This window comes from Peromyscus californicus, unplaced genomic scaffold (assembly GCF_007827085.1).
Source record: "Peromyscus californicus insignis strain IS unplaced genomic scaffold, ASM782708v3 Scaffold_5__1_contigs__length_169319896, whole genome shotgun sequence".
NCBI classification, from domain to species: domain Eukaryota; kingdom Metazoa; phylum Chordata; class Mammalia; order Rodentia; family Cricetidae; genus Peromyscus; species Peromyscus californicus.
In genome coordinates, this window is record NW_026294573.1 from 14,498,136 (window position 1) to 14,520,587 (window position 22,452).

At 49.9% G+C, this 22,452-nt stretch overlaps 1 protein-coding gene across 4 annotated transcripts in view; it reads left to right on the forward strand.

Moving 5' to 3' along the window:
• Pax7 (paired box 7) overlaps window positions 1–10,511 on the forward strand; it is a 98,768-nt gene extending 88,257 nt beyond the window's left edge. For all 4 annotated transcript variants that reach the window (XM_052718288.1, XM_052718287.1, XM_052718290.1 and 1 more), the window contains one exon: window positions 6,812–10,511. In XM_052718288.1, the coding sequence (XP_052574248.1) occupies window positions 6,812–6,927 (116 nt within the window). In that variant the 3' untranslated portion in view covers window positions 6,928–10,511. The remainder of the gene's footprint in view (window positions 1–6,811) is intronic.
• The last annotated feature ends 11,941 nt before the right edge of the window (window positions 10,512–22,452 follow it).

Genomic DNA, 22,452 nt, shown 5'->3' on the forward strand with positions numbered 1-22,452 from the left:
CTAACATCTGCAAGTCCGCTCCCCATTGCACTAGGTCCAGGTCAAGTGCAGGACAGCTAGCTGCATGTGGGCAGTGGCATGAAGAGGGGACAGTACAGTGGGGGGTCAGCCCCCCTTTCCCCCATGCATGGGGGATGGATGTGTGTAGAGTCCTGTCTTCTGCGTGACCCCCCTTCTCAGTCTCCAGAGTTTCACGTACCCACTCCAGCCATGGTCCCCTTGGCATCTTGCCTTGATGGAGGGACGGCAGACCCTCAGGCCAACAGCTGGGCAAGATGGGTTTGGCCACAACCTCTGGCCGCCACCTGACGGGGCCAGCAGCAGGGCAGGCCCAGACAGGATGGGGGAGCCAAAGGTCACAAGGCTGCCCTCCTGCCACCTCCCAGCTAAGGCCTCACCTGCTGGTGTCAAACTAATCAGGAGGGCGTGTGGAGAGAGTGAGGCCCCCAGCCCGAGGGCATCCTCTCCTCCAGCTGCCGCCTGGGCCTGCCACACTGACCTCTGCTTCCTGAGGCCCCCAGTCCATTCCAACCGCATGGCCTTGGCCTCCACGGTTAAATGAGGGCCAGCTGTGTGGGCCTCTACCTCCCATGTGCATATGTGCATGCTTGCATGTGTGCATGCATCACAGGTATGTTACAGTCCAAGTGTCTATGCCCATAGTGTGTACAAGTGACGGGGCTTGAATAATTCAGCAGTTGTTAAGTGTCCACATATTTGCAGATAAATGAGTTGGCTATATGTGTGTAAATATGTGATGGACATGTGTATGTACATTTACCTATAACTACACGCAAGTACATACAAGTGACCATTCTGTGTACACACTGGTATGTGTACATGGCTTTGCATGTATGAGTACACACAGGCACACATACATATGACAGTATGTGGTGGTAATATGCACACATTTTAGTTTTCATAGATGAGTTCTTATACGCTGGTGTGTCAATATATGTGTGTGCACTGACGTGTGTGTGTCCTTTGTGTACAATGAGAATGCAGATAAGTGTGGTCGTGGTACATGTGTATTTTGGTGTGTGCATGTGCTTAAAGGTGTCTATGATTATGCATGCTTGGGTGCTTGCATGGTTGTGATGTGTGTGCCTTCGTATGTTCATATGCTGTGTCTGGGCATGACTGTGTATGCAATTATGTGTGACTATGGATGTGCAAGACCGTGAGTGTGAATGCATGCATGGGAAACAGCTCTCTCTACACGACCATCTGTGAGGACACACCCACGTGCACAGAGCCTTTCTAGTGGGTCTCTGGTTGACCTCGTGACCTAGCGCATGTTCCCAGCCCAACACAGGACACACATGCTCTTGATAAAACATTTGAGAGCAGAAAGCGGCAGCGTGGCCGGCCCCGGGCAGGCGTTAGTCACACCCGGAGCCTGGAGCCCCTGCCCTGCTCCAGGGCGCCTGCCCAATTCGGAAATAAAATTAACCCCAAAGTCAGCATGGGGGTGGTAGGGGAGGGGGATCAAAAGAGAAGGGGCCCAGGAGGCCAGAAAGGAGAGGCAGTTGCCCTCCCTCTCCTTCCTCGCCCCTCCCCTCTTTCCCCTGCTCCTCTGTTGCTGCAGGGAGAACTCGGGGCTCCTCTGGGGCCATCTTCTCCAGCCCCACATAGAACCCACTCACTGAGGCTCCTCCACCACCATGTGACCCAAGACAAGACACACATGCAGCCTCAGCTTTCCCACCTGCAGCATGGGGCCGGGGACCAGAAGCGTCATCTGAGAGGTTTCCTGTCATGCCGGCTCCTCTTCTGTTGACATTCTGGAGCAGCCCAAGGGCATGTCATATTTCCATTAACCACCTGCCGACACCCCTGAGCACACAGGAGGCCAGGTTCCCTGATAAGCTCAGAAAGTCACACATCCTGCACTTCCTTGTGTTGGTCCTGACCCACCTGCCGTCTGCTGCCTCTTGTCCTGCGCTTGAGTTTAGCTCCCACAGCACTGTGTGAAATGTGTGCCTATTCACATAGCTTTCACAGTTCCTAGCCTTCAACTTGTTAGGCTCAGAAGAGGTAGAGTAGTGTTCCCAAGGACCCACAGCAGGGGAATTGTGACTCAGCTTTCTAACCTTAAACCACAGGTGAACCAGTCTTGTGCAAGGTGCTTGGTATCGACTGGTGCACACTCTCCCATGTGCAGACTCGTATGTGAGTGCCACTGAGCAAATGCACAGAGTCAAGGCATAGCTATGCTAAGCGCATGTGCAGGAAGGGAGGAGACATGCTTGTTAGTTGAGCATCTACTACGGAGCTGACATCCTATCCACTCTGCCACACAGAGCTGTATGCGTGGTTATTCCCACCGCACGCTACAGAAATGGCATCTGGAGAAGTTACTTGCCTGAGGTATTGATGGGCAAGGTAGCCACGCCTGCATCCCGGCCCTCAAGCATCACTTTCAGGTGTCTTTGGAACGTGTACATGACCCAACTCCTATGCAGCAGAACCCTTGCCCATCTCCCAGGGCCGCTCACCTTCCCAGGGACACCTTCACACCTTCTTTTCCAGCTCTGGCCGTGTCCATCCATCTGCCCATCTCTCACCGTCCCTGGAGTGGGTGGGGGCAGGAGGCTAGGGACGGGGCACGTGGTAGATTAATATGGCCCCAGTGTTCCCAGAGGCCAGGGCCATACTAATGATGGGGCTGATAGAACGCAGGAGTGTGAAAAGAATTTTAATAGATCTGACAACTCTAATAAGAATTTGTGTCTAGAAGGGTCCTCCTCTGGGGCCGCTCGCTGACGAGGCATTGATGGCTGAGATTTGTTTACGGGTTGGCATTGCTGGCCCATCTCCTGCCAACTCCTGATTAATGTAATTGGAGATGTTCAGAGCCCAGGCGGGGTGTGTGGCAGGAGAAGGGAAACACGGAGGGACAGAGGGACAGTGAGGGCTGTTGACAGAGTCCCTAATGAGGAATGTCACCTCCCTGTCTCTCCCCTTGGCTCTACCCTAGGAAGAGGCACGCAAGCCCTACGGTTGGCCCCCTGGAGTGCTCTGGAAGTTGTCAGGGTCGGCAGGAAAGTTTGGCCTCTGGGTGCTTCCTTTCCTACCTCAGGGAGGGCCTTGGGAAAGCTCCTACTATGTGCTAGGAGAGGGTAACTAGGGACGAGGCACAGAGTGGGTAGAGGTGCCAGAGAAACAATTCTTTATTTTTCCTCTATGTGTGTGTGTGTGTGCATGCTTATGTGTGTGCAGTTGTGCACATGGAGGTCAGAGGTCAGGCTCAGGTATCATCCTCAGACACTGTCCATTTTGTTTTTTATTTGAGACAGCATCTCCCACTGGCCTGGAACTTACCAAGCAGGCCACCAGGCAGGCTGTCCATCAAGCCCCAGGGATCCAGCTGCCTGTCCCCTCCGGCACTGGCCGCATGGGCTCTAGGGATCTGGCTGCCTGTCCCCCCTCCCACAGCACTGGGGTACAGATACCGCCATGTCTGGCTTTTCCACATGGGCTCTAGGGATCCGATTTTCATGTTTGCACAGTTTGGCCATTGAACCATCTCCCCGGCTCCATGGGTGTCAACTTAAGCCCTTCCAGGCAAGATTCGAAGTGTAACTCTGGACTGGCAACTGTGCTGTGCCTCAGTTTCCACATTTATAAAGTGGGAACTGCCCTGTCTAAGGCACAGAACTCATGTTCCCCTAGTACACAGTAAGTGCCAACTAAGTGTGGTCTTGGCCTTTGCTGTTATCGTTGCTCAGTGACAGACCCCATAGCCCACCGCAGGAATAACTAACGAGGCAGTGTTAGAGCCCAGCACAGCATAGACTGAGGCAAGGTAGGCCACCGCCTTCTGTGACCAAAGAAAGGTCACCTGAGGTGATGTGTGCCCTTGGTAAGTCCATGGCATTGCCTGAGTGGAAATGGGACAATGTGAGCACGGGGGCAAAGCGCCTCAGTCTTGAGGGCCATATGCACACCAGGGGCCATTGCCACGGTGCTCGTACCCCAGGATTATTTCCAGGGGCTGCTGGTGAGGCCCAGGCTGCCAGGGTTTGAAAGCATAAGAGGAAGCAGTTAATTTTAATTACAGTCCCCAAGGACCTTGGCTGTACCTTCTGTCAAACCAGGAAAAGGGACAGTCACACTACCTGGCTTGTAGAGCTGGAATGAGACCAAAAAGCACCCTGAGTACAGGGTTGGGAGCGGAACGGCACGGGGCTAGCTCTCTGCAGCTTCTGGTTCTATCCCTTCAGTGCCTGTCACCCCTTTAAGAGGGTGGCTTACTGGTCCATGCACCCTGGAACCCAAGGAGAAGTGACAGAGTGCTCAGAGCTGCAGAGTCTTACCAAAGCTATATAGCCGGGAACCCCACACTCCCCACAGCTGCCTCTGCTCCCCAAGCTAGGGGCCTGGGACTGAGTGAGTGATGTCACAGACCCTCAAGCCTAGGAACTCATTACAGGACGTTCCTCCATTTACCCACCTTGAACCTGACTAGCTGAGGCACAAGACAAGACCCAAAGAGACCCCAGGACATTTGCATACCCTTTAGGATCTGGGGGCCTTGCCTGAGCCCTCTGTGACAGTGTGCTTAAGAACACTTTGCAGATGGATAAATAGACCTAAAAGGGAAGACAATTTGCTCAATATCACAGGACCAGGAATGTGGCCACCCTTGACCACCCCTTCCTCCATACCACCATCAAAGGTCACATCTATTCTGGGCCTGAGCTCAGAAGTGCCACACTCTACCCTCAGAGACTATGTGTGTGGGGTCTACTAACTTTCTCTGCAGTTCTTTGGTCCAGATGTTCTATCCAGATGTTCTATCCCATGATACAAACAAGGAAACTGAGGCTGAGGTGGTGTGCCCCCGATCACACTCAAGGTGAACAGTCACGGAATTTAAATCTAGGTCATTTGAACCCCCATGTGACACAGCTCAGTTATTGAGATTGTCCTTCTGGGCTCCCTGGCTTAACCATCAGGCTGTGTCACCTTTCAGCTCTACCTGCCCCCACCCTGCTTTATGCAGAAGGTGCCAAGCTCGGGGAAGCACCGAGACTGTCTAAAGGGAGCCCTGGAAGGCAGGTGACAGAGGGAGCCCCGTGACTCGTCATGCCTAGCTTCCTTTCTTCCCTTAAGCCCTCTGTGTCAAGGGGGTCCTTTAGGGGTGCACTGGCTATAGTCACAAGGCCCTGCCTAGAAGGCAGCATCCTGCACCCTGGAAAGCTTGGCCACATGCCTGTCAAGTGGATAGATTTCTGCTAGAGCTTCCATCAGGACAGATCCACATGCTGGCAGGCCAGCAGTTGCATATGACAGACACCTGTGTCTCCCTCAGGTGAGCTCTTATGTTCACAGGACCTGTGTGTGCATGGGTGTTCCCATTTGTGCATCCACTCACAAGGTGCACATGGCTCACACACGTGTGTGTGCTTGCTTGTTGTGTGTGTGTGTGTGTGTGTGTGTGTGTGTGTGTGTGTGCACATGTATGTGTGTGTCCCAAATGGGCATGGATTGTGAGGAGACTCTCGTTTCCACTGGTCTCAGCACCCACCACCACCACTACCCATGCTCACACCTCATCCCCACCAATGCTGGCCTGTCTTTGCTGGAGCTGACGGGCTGTGGGCCTCAGGCCCCACTCTTCCTCCTGATGGCCCCCTTGGCTCACTTGCAAAGTCACTTTGGCTCTTGCACAAGGGCCCCGCTGGGTCTCGTGCATGAGTTACACTCAGGGTCCAGCACAGGTAGAGAACCGTTGTCCTCAGTACCACCTGGACTCACTCAGCAGGGTTCACTAGCCTCCCCGTGGCCTGGATCTCCAGAGGGCTTGTGGGAAGGGAGCTTAATTCCCCACTGAATACTGGGATGTGTGCCTGTACTTGCCCGCAGAGCCAGCAAGAGAGCTGGGAAAACAATAAACATTGAATAAATATCTGTGTAGTGGCTGGAAAGGAGGTGAGAAAATGAGATTCATGAAGAAATAAATGAAGGAAGAAGGGATGGGGAAGGGTGGAGAGTTTTTAGTTTTATTTATGCTGCTGTGGCAGATAACCCTGACCAAAAGCAACTTAGGGAAGGAAGGGTTCGTGTTGCTTACAATAACATGCGATAGTCCAGGATAATAGGGAAGGTAAGGCAGGAACTTGAAGTCAGTCACATCACACACACAGTCAAGAGCAGAGAGAAACAAATGCACCCACACCACCGACTTACCTGCCTTTGGCCAGCTTTCTTCATTCTTATGCAGGCCACCGGCCCAGGGAATGGTGTCACCCATAATGGACTGGGTTGATCCATAATCAATTAGCAATCCAGACAGTTCCCCACAGACATGCCCACAGGCCACCCTGATCTAGACCATTCTTCAAGTGGTACTCACTTCTCAGGTAATTCCAGGCTGTGTCAAGTTGGCAATAAAAACTAGCCAGCAGAGGATAAGGGAAAGATGGACAAATGGACAGGTGGATGAATGAACAGAAGAATGGATAGATGAGTAGTATGGATGGAAGGACAGAAGGATAGACTGGCAGATGAATAGATGGAAGAATATGTGTATGGATGAGTGGACAGAATAATGGGTGAATGGAAAATGGGTGGATATTAAAATTGATGTGTAACCAGACAGACAGACAGACAGAAAATGGATGGATGGATAGATGGATGGATGGATGGAAGAATGGATGGATGGATGAATGGGAGGATAGAAGGATAGGTGGTTGGAAGGATGGATGGTGGGTGGATGTATATACAGATGGAACGAAGGGTGGAGGTTTAATGGCAGAATACATGGAAAGAACCTCAATTTCTAGAAGCTTCTCTCTCTTTCCAGCTGCTGTTGATTACCTGGCCAAAAACGTGAGCCTGTCCACACAGCGCCGCATGAAGCTTGGGGAACACTCGGCTGTGCTGGGACTTCTCCCTGTGGAAACAGGCCAGGCCTACTAGGGCCCCTGGGGCGACTTGCCCCAGCCAATGGCCCAGCCTCGCCCTTCCCAAGCCCTGAGCCTCCCCACCTCAGTCCCTTCATCCCCCTGGGGCCGAAGGAGGCCAGGGAAGGAACCCCTTTCCTTCCCACAGGTGGCCCTCTGGAGACAGACAACCAGTGTGTCATTTACCCATGGTTAGTGACCCAGATTGGCCCCTTACGTCTGCCCCTCCCCCATCTCCAGAGGGGCTCCTAGGCATCCTGCAATGATCTCCAGCCCACATCCATTTTTCAGTGTCATGGCCTTGGTCCTGTCTCAGCACAGAGACTGAGGGTCCACCCGAACTGAGCATCTGTCATCAGAGGAAAATGGTGCCCAAGACAAGGCCCTGGAGTCCTTGACCTCTGAGTCCTGGGTGCCCTGACCACGGGGGCAAGGGGGAGCTCATAGGGGTGGGTCTCCTGCTTGGCATCAGAACTGCACCCCCTTTCACTGGACACTGAGATGAGGCCCCAGGGTGTTCCCAGGGAAGAAAGCAGACAACATCTCAGCTTTACCCAGGAATCCAGAGGACTTAGGGACTGTCCTTACACACCTCTGCTGGGCATCGGGAGACCAGGAAGAGATTCTGCCGGGGGCAGGGCACATGGAGGCAGGGATTGTCGGCCGTGGGCTATCCCAGAATGGCAGGCCCCGGGGCCAGCATCAGAAGGTGCAGGACTCCTAGGCCACAGTCTGATAGAGTCTTGCCCACTGCATCTGGGCCCTGGAACCCGTCAGTCTCCCCAGCTGGTAGGAGAGGGGAATACCTTGAGGTGACAGGAGGCCCAAGGTGGGCTCAAGAGGGTCTGAGGGCATTCAGCCTTCAAGTTCATACCGCTGGAGCTCTGCACACCATCTTGCTGGCAATGGGGACCTGCCTCATACATGCTGGTACTCTGACAAGAGGCCTCCTTCTCCCAGCATGGAAGATGCAGCATGATGCCACTGGATGCAGACAGCCTTCTGGGACCAGGCAAACCTGCTGGTCCTCACCCCTGGAGAAGATGCTCCAGTCTCCGTGGCGTCCCAGTGGAAGGCCATGTCCTTGTCCTTTTCCAGAGCGGCATTTTTCAGTGTTGGCTGCTCTCAGTCAGGAGGCTTCTGTGGCCTCACCAGGCACAGTGCACCCATGGCACTGTTTTTAAGCCACCACCACCCCTGGGCACAGGAAGATGCCAAAAGTCCCAGCAAAGGGGACACGGCACCTTCTAGAAGCACTCCAGGGGCTTCCTTGCACTCCACTCTCTTTTAGAGCTGGGTCTTTTAGGGGAATGGATGGCTCAGGCCCCCCACTTCTCCTCCCTGGAGCTCTGCATCACCCTCTATTTATCAAAATTGTACCCATCTTTACCCTCCCCCTCGATATAATCTACACTCGGACTACCTTCATCAAGTGCTGGGATGCCACGGCACCAAACCCATGGGCACTGGGCCTGATTGCTTGTGCCCACCTGTACACGTGAGCTGCCTGCTGACCCGATCCATGCCTCCTGCCCTCAGCCAGCAAGACATTCCTAAAAAGAGGGGCTGCTGCTCAGGAGCCCCAACTGATTTCCTTCTGCCTGGGGAGCTGGACTGGCAGGACTCTGGGACCCTTATCTCCACGAACACGTGACCGATGCGCATTTATTTCTCATCTTTAGACCCATCATCTGAAGCCTGTCCTGGGCCATGGCTAGGGTGGCTTGTATCTGTGGTTTAGAGATGCCTATTAATAACTGGTAGTATCAAGCACCAGACAGGTGGGGCTCGTCAGCTCAGTCCAGGTTTCAAGAGAGAAGACTTCTGGGCTCTTCGAGGTCTGGACAAGAGGAAAGCCACATCACTCCTTGGAAACCCAGTTTGTAGTTCTCACAGCAAGCACCCCTGTCTCCTCCACATTCCTCGCTCCCTGGAGGCCTGGCTCTGGATGCATCTGAATCTCCTTCCACCCAGTATGCTTCAGGATCAGGGACTTCAAGCAGGTGACATCCACAGGGCCCAGCCCCAGCCCAGGGAACAACATTCCAATGCTTGGACCAATCACAATGATCTACTCACTATGGTAAATGCAACCAAGACCTGCTTGGGAGAAAACAAAATGACTTTCCATTCCGTCCAACACCTCTGAACGTTCCCCAAGCTGCCATCTTGGTATAAAACTGGACTTGTGTTCCGAGGGGGCTCTGACCCCCAGCAGATTTGCCCAGCATCTCATGCTTTTTTTGTATCTGTCTGTCCACCTTGGTCTGTAAAACTCAGCCTTGTCTGGGCAGCTTGCAGCTTCACTAGAGAGGTGATGTCAGTTTGATGAGAGGCACCAGGCCTCCTTCCCTTTGGGGCTGAGCGCAGCCTAGGAGGCCTGACTTCCAATTAGCCAGGCCAGACCAGAAACACCCCTCGTCCCTGTATATAGAGTCAATAGCAAGATAAGAGGGGCGCCCTCCATGTCACCTCAAGTGGCTACTGGTTCTGTGGAGGCCCCTCTGGACTCCTTGTATGTTAGTTGGAAATGTGGTGTCGTGCTGTTGTTTATAGAACATTGGCTTTTTATATATAAATCTATATACTTAAAAAAGGGGGGAAGGGAAAACCCCCCCATGGTGTGTGTCGTGCTAGTACCAGGGACCATCTGTAGGGATTTGCTCATCCTGTGCTTTGGATTATGTATTCCAGCCTTTCTTGGGTTCCTTGATTTTATTTTATGTTTGTCATCACCCCTCAGTTTGGGATTTTTCTCTTGCTATAAAGATGAAAGTCACGGTGGTAAGGACCAAGCTTCTGTTCTCTTGTCTTGCACTCAGTTTACCTTTGCCCTTCTGTTGGGGGGCACCAGGAAGGGGAAACAGATATTGGGAAGCAAGAGAGGAGGAGAAAAGAAGGAGAGGAGAGGCTGGCTGGGGAGACAAGAGAGAAGGGCAGTTTCGCGGCAAGACGATGGCTGTGGTCCGGGACAGAGCCTGGATTGGCATGCTCCACCGGGGTCCAGTATTGTTTTGTGTGGAACTGAGAGAATAATCTAGAAGGTGGAGCTGGGCCTTGCTGAGCGACTCCACAGTTGCCAACGACGAAGACTTTGTGTAGAACCTCTTTGAGACTGGCATTCTCCCCAGGCTCCTGGACATATCTCTCCCTATCAGACGCTTTTTAGGGTACACAAGCATCCTCACCTCCTGCAGACGCACCAAGCCAAGACCAAACGGAGGTACTGGGGCTGCCATGTTGAAATGCTTCTGGACACCAGTGCATTTAATGTTGCTCCTGTCTACATTGACTTGGGCAGTCTCGTACTGGGAAAAATACCCGTACTTCTGGAGAACATTCCCCCTTTCTAATAACCGCAACATTGTTCCTTCAGCCATTTTCCTCCATGCGAAGCGAGTGTGTGTGCATGAGGGGCGTGAGTGGGATGTGTGCGTGTGGGCGGGTGTCTAAATATAATCGCACCATAATTTATTCAGCTCTATGGAGTAGTAGACTAGGAAAACAAACTGGTATTCGCTTTAACTACCTGCTGCTTGTAAGCGCTGCCTCTGTAACTCAGGCGTAACTGTTATACATTAAAAGAAATTACAAAAACATTGTGAAGGTTCTGTATCCTCAACTGACTGCCATCCTGTGCCTGGGGACCAGGATGTCTGGGTACACCACGGGTCGGTGTGGGCATGTTTCTCTTGTACTCTGTTTTGGTGGGTTTGCTAGAGAAACAGAACTGATAGAATGAACACACACACACACACACACACACACACACACACACACACACACACACACACACAGGGTTTATGAGACTGGCTTACAGGTTGTGGTCCAACTATACCAACAATGGTTCTCTCCCAATGGAAAGTCCCAAGAATCCAGTTGTTTTTCAGTCCACGAGGCTGGATGTCTCAGCTGGTCTTCAGTAGACTCTAATGCCATTGAAGGAATGAACTTGCCAGCAAGAGTGAGGGCAAAAAGGCAAAAAACAAGCACTTCCTGATTTCATGTCCTTTATATAGGCTGTCACCTGAAGGTGTGGTCCAGATTAAAGGTGGATCTTCCCACCAAAAATGATCCAGATTTGAGGTGGGTCTCCCCACTTCAAATAAATCAATCAAGAAAAATCCCTCAGAGGTGTACCCAGCCACTTGGGTTTTAGTTAATTCCAGATATAGTCAAGAATTACCACCACAAGTCCGCCCTTTGTCAACTTGACACAAGTCATATCTCCTTTGGTACCAGGAGTGGGGTACATACCCTCATTGCATATGACCCCCCCCCCCAGAACTAGGCAGCTGTTGGCATGCTGTGTGTGCCTCTGGTATCAACACAGATGGATACATATCAGGTAGCTACTGGAGCATCTCTGTGGGCTCAGGGGAACAGCCCAGAGGTAGAGGATGGGAGAACTCTAAGCAAATGCTGAACTGAGAACCTTTGGTGGTTCTCACTCTGCCTAGGATGGAACTCAGAAGCACCTGTTTCCCTGAGAGCAGTACCAGATGTAATGTGTGTGCTCTCTGGCAGAATGACTGGGGAGTCCACACCACCCCAAGGTGCTGGTTTCCTTGGATGAAGTTCTGAACAGAAAAGGATTGTGTGGGAGTTAGAGATGGGGAGGGGACACAGGTCAGTCACTCCTGTTGACCTGAACCTATCCAGCCAAGGTCAAGCTCTCCAGAGCAGGGCTTAGAAGGAGGCCGAGTATGCCCTGGGCCTGAGTCCAGTTGGAAGCTGCCAAGTACCTTTACAGCGTTCTTGTGTGTGCTGAGCCCCATACACACCCTTGATGTTATAAGTGAAGCTCTCAACCACAGACAACAAGCACCCTTAACCCTAAGTTAAGAAGATTTAGGGACAGTCAAGGCCTCCCCAAGTTCTACCCTCAGCTCTGCATCAGACTGGCTGTAGGACCTGAGGCCATTTTCTCCTTGCCCTACCCCTGGGACTGGATCGCCATGTGTTTTAGAAAGCAGGCCAGATGACTTCTAAGGACCTTTCAGGTTACCATGGAGATCCTGAGCCAAAGACTGGGCTTGAAGGCGGCTTACCGCATGCCAGTACAGCTCAGAGTTGTCCATCTTCAGGGCTGGGAAAAGAAACTGAAGTATAAGACACCAAGACACAGACCTTGCCCTCGGGGACCCGGAAAGCTCCCTGACCCACTCCTAGGAAGCATTCCCAGTGGTCATCCATTTCCCAACAACCTTTGTCTGCGTCCCTTGGAAAACTGAATGGTCTTCAAGAGGACTGCCACCTGGCATAGTCAGATTTCCAGAAAAAAGAAGAAGTAGGCATTGGACAGATGCTTGTATCCGTCAGCTATTTCAGTGATAATACCGCATAAGATGGCGGTCTGGGTGGTCTCCCTGGCCACACCCACCTTAGGGCGAATCCATTCCCAAGCCTTCCCTTGGGTGAAACTGACAAACAAGGGACAGCAGACACACGGAACCACTGAGGTGGGAGGGATACCCAGACAGACACTAGCCCAATCCCAACAGTTGAATAGCTGGCTGTCTTAGTTAGAGTTTCTATTGCTGTGAGGAGACCCCAAAACCATGGCAACTCTTATAAAGGAAAAACATTTAACTGGGGTGGCTTATGTTTTCAGAGGTTCAGTCCATTATCTTCATGGTGTGACATGGTAGCATGCAGGCAGACATGGTGCTGGAGCAGGAGCTGAGAGTCCTACATCTTGACCCAGAGGTGACAGGAAGTGAACTGTATCAATGAGTGTAGCTTGAGCATGGGAGACCTCAAAGCCCACCCCCACAGTGACACACTTCCTCCAATAAGGACATGCCTACTCCAACAAAGCCACATCTCCTAATAGTGCCACTCTTTTGGGGGCCATTTTCTTTCAGACCACCACACTGGTCTTCCTAAGAGCTTCTGGTGATCCATTCTCTCCCCTCCTCAGGCTACATGACCTATCTGAGCAAAGATTTACTTTCATAATCCCAGTCACGTGAGCAGCTGCTGCTGGGAGTGGGACTAATTCCCTGGAGGCTTTGGGGAGTGGGTTCAAATCCCCACTACCTCTGTTGCCTCCTCTCAAAGAACTGAAATACATTCCTTCAATCAGGCCTCACCCTTGGGCCCAAGTCCCTTCTGTGTGACCAGAGACAAGTCACTTTCCCTCAGCTGTCCCACCCTTCAGACAGAAATGAAGTCTGCCCCTCTATATCAGAACTATAGCCAACAACGCCATGGTTTGCTGACTTCAAACATCAACGGCTTGCAGCAAGAGAGAGAGAGAGAGAGAGAGAGTGTGTGTGTGTGTGTGTGTGTGTGTGTGTGTGTGTGTGTGTGTCCCTTGTCACTGTTTACAGCTTAGAATCTTAGTCCTATTTCTGTTGTAATAACGAACTACTCAAGAAGGGAAATGTATAGAGTGGGCATGACTATCATGATGGCTTAGCAAGAAGATGATTGCTGGTCACACCTGGAGACCTGAGTTTGATCTCAGAGTCCAGGAAGGCATGGACCAGCTCCAGAAAGTTGTCCTCTGGCCTCCACACTCATGTTGTGGTACACACACCTACACAGACATCATGCATACATGCAATAATTAAAAAAATGTAAAAAGTTTAGAAAGAGTGGACATTGATTTGGCTCATGGTTCTGGAGGCTGGGAAGCTCAAGAGTGTGGGGCTACATCTGCTCAGCGCCTGGCAAGGGCTTCCTGCCTCACAACAACACGGTAAGATGGGCTGTGTAACAGGTGGCTTGGGTGTGGTCAATGGTTGAGCGTCTAGCATGTGCCAAGCCCTGGTCCAATCCCCGGCACTCCAAAGACATAGATGCTTTTCTGGTTGCTGTGACCCAATGACTGACAGGAAGCGATTTAAGAAGGGGTCTGCTGTGGCTCACAGTTCAAAGGGGAACTGGAACCGTCCTCAAAAGGAGCCCTTTCTTCCCCAGCTTGCTTCTTGTCAGGTTATTTTAGCACAGCAACAGAAAAGTAATCAATACATATCTGGTGAGTCCCAGGTCCTAGTGACAGACTGTCTCAAAAAGTAGTGAATGGTGTCTGAGGTACGACACCCAAGGTTGTCCTCTACCCTCCATAAGGGTACTCACCCGCACATGTATGTGCACTCAAATACAAGAACATACACACACATGGATGGACACACGCAATGGAAGTCACTCTCGAGATTCCATAGGTCTCCACCATGGTGGCTGGAGAGAGAGTCCCTACCAGCTATAAAGAAATATCAGTGAGAAGTCACACGGATAGAAATGGCCATCTCTACAAACTGAGAATCGCCTTGTACAGCAGTAAGGAGGCAAAGTCCTCCCTCCTGTAGTGACAGGAACAGAGGCCCTCAGACTCCCAAGTGAGCTTGCAACGGATTCTTCCCTCTGAAACCTTTGTATGAGACCACAGCCCATTCTGGTGCTTGACCACCACAGTCCAGATCCTCAGCCAGGGACCCAGCTCTGCTGAGCTCAGATCTTATGAGGTACTCAGCATGTGCTGTCTGAGTACCTAACTTGTGTGACGATGGAAACTCCCACAGAGGGACAGGGGACATGAGAGCCTGCAGGTCTGACTTTATTTCTTCTGGGGCCTGCGAAGTAGGTCTGTATCTTAGTTACTGCTTCTAATGCTCTGATAAAACATGTTGACCAGCCAGGCGGTGGTGGCGCATGCCGGGCGGTGGTGGCGCATGCCGGGCGGTGGTGGCACACGCCTTTAATCCCAGCACTCAGGAGGCAGAGCCAGGCGAATCTCTGTGAGTTCGAGGCCAGCCTGGGCTACTGGGCTACAGAGACAGTTTCAGGAAAGGTGCAAAGCTACACAAAGAAACCCTGTCTCAAAAAAACAAAAAAACAAAAACAAAAACAAAAACAAAAAAACAAACCATGTTGACCTAAAGGAACTTGTCGGGGAGTGGGGAGCAGGGTAGGAGGGTGTCATTATTTCATCTTACAGCTTGTAGTCTATCATCTAGGGAAGTCATGACAGGAACTCAAAGCAGGAACCTGGAGGCAGAAACTTATACAGAGTTCATGGAGGGGTGCTGCTTACTGGCTTGCTCTGCCTGCTCTCTTATACAACTCAAGACCTCCTGCCTAAGGGTGGTACCACCCATTGTGGGATGGGTCCTCCAACATGAATCATTAAGACAATACCTATAAGCCAATCTTATGGAGGCATTTTCTCAATTGTGGTTATCTCTTCTCAGATAATTCCAGCTTGTGTCAAGTAGATATAAAACTAGGCAGCACAGCACCGTTATAAAGCACCAACGACCCAGTGTAACTGTGGGTACATTTATTTCAATTTATTTCCAATTTCTCACTCCCAGTTCCCAGACATCTTCATGACCAAGGCAAGTCTCCTAGCCAGTCTCAAAGTCAGGAGATGGGGGATGTACTTCCCGCCCATCTTGAGGCATGGAGAGGGATGGAGTCCTAATTCCATCCCAGAGGAGTAAAGTACTGATGCGCATTGTTCAGGAGATATAGCAAGGCTGCACCATGACTGATCTGACCTCCTCCACTCCCATGGGCAAAGAGTTAATCAACAACAGTTACCTCCCAGGGGCTTGAAACCCTGGGTGTCCCTTTCCCCAGCCCTGTCAAATTGGCTCATGGCAGATGTCTAGGCCTCCAAGAGAGGACAGTGGAACCATGGAGAAGTGAGGACCAAAGGTCAGATCATCTAAGTCAGGATAAGTTATTGGGTCACTAGGAACAGTATTCGACATGAGCATGTCACCAGGAATATCCCAGGCACAGGGCTTAGATAAGGCTCTGGGTAGAAGAGATTGGCTTCCCTGAGACCCTGTACTGGGCCACACCCCCATTCCCCTTTAGACCCTCCCTTCTTTGGGAAGCTGCCTACACCGTGAACCAGTGTCTTACTGTGCCAGACGCCTTCTACACACTATTAGCCTATAGTTTTCAGAGAGCCACTTCAAAATCAGCCTATATCACAACCTTGGGACCACCGTTGACTAATCTTGAGCAAGGTGTCCAGCTTCCTCTGAGGACTCCATGTCTCTCTATACAGCCTGCTTAATGATGGCATCAACCTCCAAGGTGGTTGGGAGGATTCAACAAGCTCACAGAATTTCCTTTTGGCTGTGTTTCACAAACTTATCGATCACATGACCTTTTACTGCAGAATGTTCACTGACTGTATACACATGAGCCAGGGGCTTCCCAGCAGCCAATAGAAAAATCAGAACCCTGATGAGTTACACAGTATTGATATCAATGAAAAGAGAAGACACGTGCAAAAGAAAGGTCCAATATTATGAGTAATTTCTCCCCAATATCTTCCAAAAGAGACTACTTGGTGATAATAAAAGACAACTCAAAAATAAACCTTTGAAGTATGTAAAGATGTATTGTGAGTGTTTGTTTGTCCTAAAGGTCTCCAGGTAGAAAGTGAGGAGAAGAGAGAACAAAACAAGACATAGTCACATTCCTTAAGGGTGTCCCTTGCTTTGAGGGTCATTTAGGAATCACCAGAAATGGAAAGTAAAGCCACCAAGAAAGTCACACAGAACACAAATTCATAAAAACTAGGTCAATTGGGCTGGAGAGGTGGCTCAGCACTTAAGAGCAATGTCTGCTCTTCCAGAGGATCAGGGTTCAGTTCCAGCACCCACATGACTGCTCATAATTGTCTATATGCCAGTCCCAGAAGATCTGGTGCCTTCTTTTGGCCTCTGTGGGCACTGCATACACATGGTGCACATACATACATGAATGCAAATATTCATACACATAAAATAAAAATAAACAACTTTTAGAAAATTGGATCAATATTATACGGCAAAGAGATGGGCAGTACATATTCCAGGAAACTTTCTAGAATGTAATTAAATAGCTACTTCACAGATTTCTTATGACAGTTTTGTCAAGGTCTGACAATCTCTGCCCTACAAGGTCTGTTTAGGCCTTTTACATTTAGTATAGTAAATAACAGAATTGGATTTAGGTCTATCACTATGTCACTTTTTGTAGCTAGATTTTTCCTGCCTTGCCCACAGTCAGGACAAATCTCTGTCACTCACCAGTCCCACGGCTGCTTCAGACCCAACCAAGTAAACACAGCTGTATGGCCACGGCAGGCTTCTTGCTAACTGTTCTTTTAGCTTGAATTAATCCATTTCCATAAATCTATACCTTGCCACGTGACTCGTGGCTTACTGGCATCTTCACATACTGCTTGTCATGGCGGCGGCTGGCAGTGTCTCCTCCCACCTTCCTGTTCTCTCAGTTCTCCTCTCTGTTAGTCCCGCCTATACTTCCTGCCTGGCCACTGGCCAATCAGTGTTTTATTTATTGACCAATCAGGGCATTTGACATACAGACCATCCCACAGCAACTTTCTGTCTGTAACTTCCTTTGGTTTGTATCTTTGTTTCCTCATTTTGGGTTGTTCTTATGTTTTGTGAGATTTGTGTGGCTTTTGTTTGTTTCTTTAGGTACTAGGGATCCAGTGCAGGGCATCGTGCATACTAGGCAAGAGCCACTGAGCTATACAGCCTTAGTCCTCAAGTGATTTCAGTATATTTTAGTTCATTTATTGCTTTATCTTACCCCTAAAAATTATTGAAATATTTCTTTTCTTTCTTTTTTTAAAATTTTTCAAGGCAAGGTTCCTCTGTGTAGCCTTGGCTGTCCTGGAACTTACTCTGTAGACCAGGCTGGCTTTGAACTCACAGAGGTCTGCCTGCCTCTGCCTCCCAAGTGCTGGGATTAAAGGTGTGCACTACCACTGCCCAGCAAAACATTTCTATATTTCATTTTTTATTATTATTGAGGAAACATGTACTCAGTAGCACACACTTGGAGGTCAGAGGACAGCTTTGTGGATGTGGTTCTCTACTTCCACCTTTGTGTGGGTTCTGGAGATTGAACCCAGGTCTCTAGCCTTGCACAAGTTCTTTTAACCATGAGCCATCTCACCAGACCCTTATTTTTAAAAATACATTTTTATTATTGTTAATAGGTTTGTTATGAAAGTTTTATACATGGATCTCATTGTACTTTGCTCAGATTCACTTGTTACCTTTTAAAATTACTTTTTAGAATGAGTGTAAGGGCTGAGAGTGGTGGCACATGCATTTTGTCCCAGCACTCAGGAGGCAAAGGCATGTGAATCTTTGTGAGTTCGAGGCCAGCCTAGTCTACAGGATGAGTTCCAGGACAGCTAGGGCTGTTACACAGAGAAATCCTGTTTCAAAAAACAAAAAACAGAAAACAAAACAAAACAAAAAGAATGAGTGTAAGGAAATTACACCTGTATAATTTACATGTGTAGATGTAACTTTTTACAGTCTACCTAGAATTAAGATTTTGCCTACCAAAAAATAAAACAAAGAATGTAAGTAGAAGCCAGGGATACTGGTGAGTGGCTTACAAAAGCCAGGATGGTCCCTACAACACAGGATTATCTGGCCCAAAGTGTGAGTGCCAAGGCTGAGACTGTGTTTTGAGGGAGGTCAAGAAGAAGTTGGCTCCCTCGCGTAGGCTGTGGGCCTGTGAGCTCATCAGCCATGTCTCTGTCAAGAGCCATCAACATGATGGAATTTCTCCACTGGACCAGAGTTGACCAAGTTCTTTCTAGAGACAGCTGGGTATGTCAGGATACCTGTTTTCAGTCAGGCACTGTGTCTTACACTGTGTCTTCTTCCAGTCTGGTCAGTCAGCCTAGAAATGGGGATGGGAGATGGTCCTGCAGAACAAGGACCCAAGTGTCTGATGGAGATGTGGCATCTGGTGCAGTGTGTCCCAGCAAGTGGATGTACTATGAGTCCAACCCGGGGACAAGGAAGAGGTCTGGGATTAGGGTTAGGAGCAGTAAGAAGAGTGACTTTGGAACTGGGAAGAGCCACTGCTCTGTTATGGCTATCTCATTTGCCACTGGGTAGTCCTGGCCTGGGACTCACTCCACCCAGACCTCTGCTCATCTGTAAAAATGTCTGTGCCATGATCTACATCACAGGACACCATGAAGGTCATCCAACAGATACTGAGTTCAAAAGCTCCAACAGCACAAAGGGTTCATCCAGGGTCTCAGAATAGCCAGGGATGGAGCCAGATCTCTATCTGAGGCTAGACCCTTCCCTGCACACTCACTCCTTCCATCTATCAGTCACTCATTTGTGGTGGAAGAATAGAGGGGTGACATGGGGAGAGACTGTGGATTTTATTCTAAGAATGTGGGATAGTTCAAAGGTCTTCAGAGGTGGATACAAACTGATCTATGTTAGAAAAAGAGTGGTTGTCATGTGGAGACAAGCCTGGGGAAGAGAGGAAGGGATGTGAGGGATGTAGCTAGTATTTCAAGTTTACTGGAGATCATCACTATCCCTACCACCACCACCATCACCACCTGTGGTAGTTTGAATGGGAATGGCCCCCATAGGTTCATATACTTGAATGCTTGGTTCCAATTTGGTGGAACTATTTAGGAAGGATTAGGAGGTGTGGCCTTGTTGGAAAAGGTGTGTCCCTGGAGGTGGGCTTTGAAGTTTCAAACGCTCATACCAGGCCCAGTGTTTCTCTCTGCTTCCTGCCTGCAAAGCAGGTTGTCAGCTCTTAGCTACTGCTCCAGCACATGCCTGCTGGCCTGCTGCCATGCTTCCCACCATGATGATAATGGACTAACCCTCTCTAACTGTAAGCCAGCCCCCAATTAAATGCTTTATTTTATAAGTAGCCTTGGTCATGGTGTCTCTTCACAGCAATAGAACGTTAACTAACGTTCACTAGAGTGGTGAAGCCGAACAGTAGCAACAAGGTGGCCTGGTCCACAAAACCTGCAATATTTACTACCTGGTTAATGTCATAAATTACATTAACCGTCACCACCACCACCAGCATCTCCACCGTCATCACCACTAAGAACATGCTGGTGACATTGGGACATTTTTGGTCACTTCTGCTGGAAGGGACCCATTTTGCAGGTGAGAGCTGAAGCCCAGAGTAGATGAGTATACATCTTGGTCCAGAATACCTTCTGACATCCTTGAATAAATAAATGTGAGAGAATTTTGAGAAAATTCTGAGTAGAGTTCTTCTTGGGGGGTGGGAATCCTAATCCTCAAGGAAATTGACTGCACCTTTGATGAGTGAGTGATGGACAGCTCTGAATGAACTTGACTTGTGGTACCTGCCACATCACCCTACAGGGTTGGTTTTCCTCCTAACATTCCTACCCTTTCACATGAACGGCCGGTATTTGTCTAAGCCCTTTGCTTACATGATTTCAAGGGCTGGCAAATTCTTCCTGAGGAGCCAGGTAGTAAATATTGCAGGTTTTGTGGACCAGGCCACCTTGTTGCTATTGTTCAACTTCATCACTCCAGAAGAGAAGCCACCAGATGCCCAGGAGCGAGCTGTGTGGCAGCAATACTTTCTTCTTTCAATTGCTTATTTTATTCTGTGCATGAGTGTTTTATCTGCATGTATGTGCACCACATGAATGCAGTGCCTGGAGAGGCCAGAAGAGGGCGTTGGGTCCCCTGGACATGGAGTGATTGACAGTTGTGAGCTACCACGTGGGTGTGGCTCATTTTCCAGCAGAAAGATGCATGTCTATAAATTTTATTGTCACTCCACTTTTAAAGAAAAAGCAAGTAAGTCATAAAGAAGTTAAGAAGTCTGGGGAGGCGTCTCAGTCTTGTTTGCTGCTGTTCAAGCATGAAGGGCCTGAGCTCAGATCCCCAGCACCTCTGTGAAAGTGGGGTGTGGTGGTGTACATCTGTGATCCCAGCCCTGGGGGGTAGAGAGAAAGGGATCCCGAGCTCACTAGCTAACCTTTCTAACCAAAGTGCACCACAGATTCAGTGAGAGACTGGGTCTCAAAAATAAGGTGGACGACTGGACAGACGGCCCAGCAGATAGAAGAGGCTTGTGGACAGGCCTAACAACCTGAGTTCGGTTTCCAGATCCCACAAGGCAGCAGAAGAGAACATGCATCTAAGAGTTCCACATGTGAGCATGAACACACTTACACACACCTGTACATACACAACATCACTATGCACACCTGTGCCTGTGCACATACACGTCCTGCACGTGCACACACACACACACACACACACACCTGTGCACACACACATACCTGCTCACACGCGCTTGTGCACACACACAGTTAATTAAAACTTACGTGTGTGCATGTGTGCATACACACATACATACACTGCAGGTGCACACACACACACACACACACACACACACACACACACACACACACAGAGCGCATACACAGAGAAAAGGCACTGTGTGTGATCCCACAGCTAGCCCATGGCAAGGGAAATCAGGATGAAGCATAGGGTCTCTGGAGCCAGGCTCTTTACCACACGGGCCCAGAAAAGGATGTGAGGTACAGAAAGTTCAAAGCCGAACACACAGTGGGGTCTAGAGTCAGACACTCACCCGGCCCACTGACCAGGACGCTACGCTGTCTTCTAGTTGTCATCGGCTTGGCACATCGGCCCTCCGGATGTGCGAGGTGGAGGTGGGGGCAGGGTGGAGGAGACCGGAGCTGGAGGCCAGGGAGAGGGGCCACAGCGTGCACACACTTCCACGTGCACACGTGCAGACAGGGCTTCCATTTCCCCGAGATGTCCACCTGCTTTTTATGACTATAAGTGGATTTGTGACAAGCATTGCAGCTGCATAGGCGCCATTCATACATGGGAACAATTTTACTAGATAATAGACCATCACGCAGGATACAATTTAAATTAAAAAATGCAATTTTCACCTTGAAATGAACAAATGATTACAATTTCTATACAAATTAAGGCATTCAGCCTCTCCTTCAGTAGTGGCACCAGCCCATGAAATATGACATAATTACCATGAAATACATTTTCAAATATTTTGATTTTTTTGTCCGCCGCTTTTTAAAAAACATAGGCCGCCTTCTAGCTCTCCGGGTGTGTGCTGGCATTTTCCCACCTTCTGGGAAAAACACATTAAAAAGAAAAGCCGAGGCTCCCCCCCCCCGAAGATGAAGTTGGCCCCCTCCCTGCCCTCCTCTCCTCCTGCCGCCTCACCCCTCTGAGCCCCCTGCCCTCCCCTCCCCCTCCCTTGGCTCAGAGATAAAATTGAAAAAAAAGCAGACAGGAGAGGGGATGCAGGCGACCAGTTCCAAAGCCTGAGATTTATCTAAGTTGCTACGCTTATCTGTGGGATCACATCTGTTGGTTATCTCCAGCCAACCACTCCAAGCCGCATCCCGCTCCCCTCTGGAAATCCCTCCCCCCACCCCCGGCCCCATGCGTCTCCCCCCTACCACACCCCCCTCCTTCGTTCTTATTTTCTAATTATTTCCCCCCGTTCAGTTCTCTCTTTGTGGCTAGAGAGGAAAGGATTGAGAACACGTTGCCTGTGACTTGATCGGTCTGATGGAACTTTAGGACTCAGAAGGCGGAGATGGGGAGAGGCAGTCTTGGCTCCCTGTCCCTGAGTGGAGTTCTTGTGACATTGATGAAGGTCAACCCTACCCTACTCTGCCTCATTCCTGTGTCTGTAAGGTTCCAGCCCCTCGGTCTGA